Source organism: Octopus bimaculoides, chromosome 9 (genome assembly GCF_001194135.2).
Source record: "Octopus bimaculoides isolate UCB-OBI-ISO-001 chromosome 9, ASM119413v2, whole genome shotgun sequence".
In the NCBI taxonomy this organism is placed as follows: Eukaryota; Metazoa; Mollusca; class Cephalopoda; order Octopoda; family Octopodidae; genus Octopus; species Octopus bimaculoides.
This window is the reverse complement of record NC_068989.1, coordinates 8010063-8015822: the sequence shown is the minus strand read 5'-3', so window position 1 is coordinate 8015822 and position 5760 is coordinate 8010063. Positions and strand designations below refer to the sequence as shown.

Sequence of the window (5760 nt, the reverse complement as noted above, 5' to 3'; positions counted from 1 at the left end):
ATGTGTAGAAAAACTGTTTCAAGGACACACTGATCGCTGAAGAGAGACACGGTTACGAAGGAGGTTATATGTAGAACCAATATACAAATTTTTACTCTGGTGGACCCCGGAAATACCAGTACGTTATTGAGGAAGGGCCTATGTATAAGTCTGTTATTGTTAGGGTACCGTGAGATGTATGACTACCAAGTACGGCTTTGGACAAGCACAAGGTTGGAAATTGTCTTGGATTAAGGTCAAGTCCTGTATATTTATGTGTATGTATGTATGTATACATGAATATAAGCAATTGACAGAACAATTTAATAGGGATTGAGGTCAAGTCCTCTGAGTGGTTGGCGTCAGGAAGGGCATCCAGCTGCAGAAACTCTGCCAAATTAGATTGGAGCCTGGTGTAGCCATCCGGTTGCACCAGTCCTCAGTCAAATCGTCCAACCCATGCTAGCATGGAAAGCGGACGTTAAACAATGATGATGATGATGATGATGATGATAGGTGTAGGAGTGGCTGTGTGGTAAGTAGCTTGCTTACCAACCACATGGTTCCAGGTTCAGTCCCACTGAGTGGCACCTTGGGCAAGTGTCTTCTACTATAGCCTCGGGTTGAGCAAAGCCCTGTGAGTGGATCTGGTAGACAGAAACTGAAAGAAGCCCATCGTTAATATATATATATATAAACAATATATGAGTATATGCATATATATGTACATGTATGTATATACGTTCATCTACATGTACATATAGATACATAACTAGGTACATGACGTGGCAAAAGAACAAGGACAAAATGGTCAACAAGGTGCAACAAACAAGCAGGCCACATAGAAACATCCCCTTCATCAGCTGCCACCATTAAAACTCTGGCGTTATATATATATATATATTTATTTATTTATGTATGTATGTATGTATATATATGTGTGTGTGTGTGTGTGTGTATATGTTTGTTCCTCCAACATCACTTGACAGCCGATAGAATAAGTACTAGGCTTACAAGTCCTGGGGTTGATTTGCTTGAGTAAAGTCGGTGCTCCAGCATGGCTGCAGTCAAATGACTGAAACAAGTAAAAGAATAAAAGAATATACAAGCAATTAACAAAACAGGTCTACATTACAAACAGCCGAGCTAGACACAGACACACACACAAATAAAAAGAAAAGACAACAGTAAAACCAAATGTATTGTTTGGTAACTGAATGAATACCAAGTAAGTTTATTGTACAAATGTAAGAGAAACAGTATGTAGAACCACATAGCAAATATTATGAAGAATGAAGTTAAAGATTTACTATTTCAAAAAGTCAATGTGATTTAGAAGAAATGTTTGTTTCTATGCTTTTTGTTTTGTTTGTTTGTTACTTTGCAGATGGTTCAGGAGCTTCTGTGAGTCTCACAGACTGCTCAACAGTCGTACCGTCTGCTTTTTTCAATAAGACTGAGCCATCAGGCTTCATAGAAGTCCGCAGTTCAGCTAGGCTGTGTTTTTTATTCGATTCTTTCTTAACATGCTTTACAAACGCCTCTTTGTCTTGGCTGGCCCAGGTTGGACATGACAGACACTCGTACAACACACCGTCCTTGTGTGCTGTGACGTGGATCAGATATTGCTTGTAGTCCAGATCATTGAAAATGCACCCACTGTTGTCACAGACATATATGCGGGAAGGACGCTTGCATTTATACGCAATACAATCACGCACTACAATTGTTTCTGAAGGGTGAGCTTCCTGCACATGACGTTTCATGTTAGTTAATGAAGTAGAGATACATGAAGACTCGCAGTATAGGCACTCGTAAGCTGGCATATATGTTACATTGCTCTTTTTAATGGAATCTTCAGTTTTGATTGCCGTTATCTTTGGTTTTACATCAATATCTTTACTATCAACAGCTAGCATTTCTACACCATGCTTTTCTTTACTGTGTTTTATCAGTTCACCTTTTTGCTGAGCAACAAAATCACAATCTAATTTAGAACAGAAGAAGTAAAATTCTAACGAGTTGTTCTCTTTCTTCACCAAAGCACTCAATGCGAGATCTGGGTGTTTAGATAATATATGTGATTTTATCAATGTATTACCTAATGCCGAGAAATCACAACTATGACAACTATAGAGTGTGTCTTTAGCAGTCAACTTAACACTGTTATCTGTCTTTTTTGAACCAGTGTCTTTGGAATGACTGTGTTTTTTTTTTGAAGGATTAGATTTAGAATCTTTTTGACTAATCAGTTTCTTGGCAAATAAAACAGTTTGTTGCAAACCAGTGGGTTTTGTCCCCGGATCTACTTCAACTGAAGGAATGGGTGTGCATTTCTCTACATGACTCACATATTCTTCAGGATCGACATTTACAAAGTTGCATTTGTGGCGACAACAGAAGAAAGTATGATATTCTTTGTTTTGCTCCTTTAGAGCAGTATCTATGCAGTAAAACTTTCGGCTGGGGTGTACTTTAAACATGTGTTGTCGGACCTCATTCATATTGCTAAACAGTGTGTCACAGAAAAAGCATAAATATTGTTTGTCCTCCTTATTGTTATCAAGGTCTATAGTTTTAGTTTCAGAGATGCTTGGTCTTACCTTATTCTCTACTGGTGTGGATTCGGCGGCTTTAGGCGGTGTAGATTCATTCGGAGACTTTTCAGGAAGTTCAGTTATCTGACCATTTTGTCCAACAATATTGGATATAAAACGTAAGGGTTTGTTGCTATGTTTAGCTTTTAAATGCACAACAATCTTTTCAATTTTACTTGATCTACACTTACAGTATCTACAACGCCAAAACTTTGTACCAGGAGCAAGGTTAGTGACAGGAGTACCTGAACGTTTGGATTTACCTGAGGTTTTCAATCTTTCGGATAACTTTCTTTTACTTATTCTGCGGTTTGGTTTATATTCTTCGGGATCATAATCAGGATCAATATCCTCGTCCTCTGGGTAACTATCACTGTCTGACGGACCTTCTCTTTTCCGCTTTGTCGGAGTGTTCAAGTCCGTTGTACTAACCTCTGTATGAGATATACTACTGTTGGATTGATCGGCATTGTCAGGATGCAAACTCTCAACTGACACAATCAGTGGTCCTGAATATGTATCAACAGAATCTGATGCTTTTAAGTCACTGGCCGAGCTGGGTTGTGATTTAGAAGCAGTGTTGTTAACATCATCAACTTTCACAAGATTCATAGTGGAATTTATGTAACTATCCACAACTAAAGACACTGACTGGCTAGCACCAGAATTTATTTCTAAAGTAACATTTTGTTCCTTTGTAGGATCATAAGAAAGTGATTTCTGCTCAGTTGTTTCTGAAATCAGAGAATTACTGGGCATTTCCAAAATACTAGGAGTTATATTATCAATATCTTCACATTCTTTCATCGAATTGTCACCATCGACTGATGACTGACAAGGCTCTGTTGATGTTACTTTGCTGATATTGTAAGTTGCAAAATAATTATGCTCATTTGTAGTTATTTTGTCGAGGTCATCACTTTGTTCCTTCAAGGTCATCTCTTTCTGTGCTAGGTAGTCATCCAAAAGGGCACAAGACTTCAGGGCTTGTTTAATTTGGCTGTACTCATTATGTGCCTTCATCGAGTGCTTGATGATGTCTTTGCGTAGATAACTCTCCTTATCACAGTAGTTGCACTTGAAGCGATGCGTTTGGGAATGTTCAATCATCTTCTGTTTCTCCTGACATTTAAATCGACAAAAGTTACACCAGTACATCTGCATGTTAACATTGGGAAGAAAGGAGCCATTTGGGGAACGAAAGAGAAAAGGGGCAGAGAAAGCACACAATATCTCTTCCCATGAGTTCCCTGATTCTTCACCACTAAAGGACTCATTGAGATTCGTTTCCATAAACGTTATAAAATTTTTGTCACATATTGATTTAGTGGGTGATTTTGGTCTTAAGATTGTGACAGAAGAACTAATACCATAAGATTTCTGCTGAGAGTTTTCAGTGACTGCCATCTTGTTGGGTGCTCGACCAAGTTATTTACAAGATTTTCCAAAAGACTTTTTTCAACACTATTCACTGTTCCTCATGACAAAATGGTTCAATGAATAGATATCACAACATCTTGCAAGATTTTAAACTATTCTCATTGAAAAACTGTTCTTTGGTATTTTGTTACCATGTAACTTGCATTGGAAGAAATCGATACCAGAAACGTTTGAGGAGGTGCTCTTTAAAAACCTGCAAAAATAAAATTTAAAAAAAACAACCATTACTTATATAAGCATTGACTTAACATATAAAAATCTGAGTTTCAAGATTGGTTTAATATAGCAATTAAATACCACTTCATCGAAGTGCTTTAATCCACGTTCTAAAATAGGTAAGAGGTTTATGAACAAAATTCTAAAACAAGGCTGAGCAGAACAGAAACTCATATCAATCAGTCAATAAACTTTATCATTTTGGTCTTACACAATAATGTCCAGTTAATTAGCTTTGTTGGTTCTGTCTGTATGTACAGGAAAGTCCCAAAGAATTGTTATGACAGCCTCAAGGTGATGCTCATACCATTTGTTAATAGTTTTGATAAGAATGCTAAAGATGTATTTAAGTAGAACTGGCCAGGAATACTTGAATGATGCAAAGCATATTCTACATATGTATACAAGAATAATTTTTAAAGAACTGGTGAAAACATTCTACATCCGGAGAGGATTTCAAATTGGTAGATGGAAAATGTACAGGAGCCTGTTGTGTGTGTGTAGGTGTGACCACTGCTTGGCAAGGGGTTAATTAATTTGATTAAAATCTTTCAAAGCAATGTTCCAGCATGTCTGAAAGATAAGGGATAAAAGAAGCAAGCAACATGAGCTTGACAGAATCTAAACTATTGACTGCGAAGTAAATATTCAGCCAATCTACACCTTACTCTAAAGATGCATTAGCAAGAAGTGGATACACACAAAAAACTAGAAAATAATGATAATGCCTCAACAAAGCAATGGGGAAATGGTCATCAGGTTCAACTAAATATATCATAAACAGAGGGTCTAACAGCTGATAACGACTTCAGTTAAATAAGTAGGACTTTCACCACAGCACACAAAACAAGATCTTCAATGAGGACAACGTTGAGATTAGCTACAGGTGCTTAATATCACAACTCAAATCAAACCACAACCAGCATCATAGAAATGGACATATTGCACTCCATTTATGACAATGTAATGCAGCAACTCCATATTCAGCCCACTTAAATACAAGTGCTCCACAGAAACACTTAGGTCTAGGGTAAAGGAAAGTATATATAAAATTAAAGGAAACAACTACAATAGATTCTCACGGCCACCATTTTCATTTAAACATAAATTCCTTCCTTGACAACTCACTATACACTCCATCCATCCTATGTCTATGAATATATTTTGATGTCATTTCTCCTGCTACCATACACTTGTGTGCATGCACCTACACGAGCTGTATACATATAAGCATAAGCCACTGTGTGTGTGTGTGTGCATGTATAAAGAGGGTTGGCCAAAAGTCACCCGACAGTAAATAAAAATTCCATAAATACCATCTGTAATTTCATACTGACTTGAATGGTAAAATATGTCACTCAAGGACTTCAGTCTGAACAGTTTTCATGAGTTTCATATTCAGATGCTTTTATTAAGTTCATTCAGTTGTTAAACATGAATAAATCTTGGAATTAAATGACTTTGATTTACTCTCAGGTGACTTTTGGTCAACCCTGTGTGTGTGTGTGTGTATATATATATATATATA

At 37.0% G+C, this 5760-nt stretch overlaps 1 protein-coding gene across 3 annotated transcripts in view; it reads right to left on the bottom strand.

Moving 5' to 3' along the window:
* Positions 1–1179: 1179 nt before the first annotated feature.
* Positions 1180–5760, bottom strand: part of LOC106868142 (uncharacterized) — a 23331-nt gene continuing 18750 nt past the window's right edge. For all 3 annotated transcript variants that reach the window (XM_014913272.2, XM_014913274.2, XM_014913273.2), the window contains exon 2: positions 1180–4209. In XM_014913272.2, coding sequence (XP_014768758.1) covers positions 1356–3983 — 2628 coding nt within the window. In that variant the 5' untranslated portion in view covers positions 3984–4209 and the 3' untranslated portion in view covers positions 1180–1355. The remainder of the gene's footprint in view (positions 4210–5760) is intronic.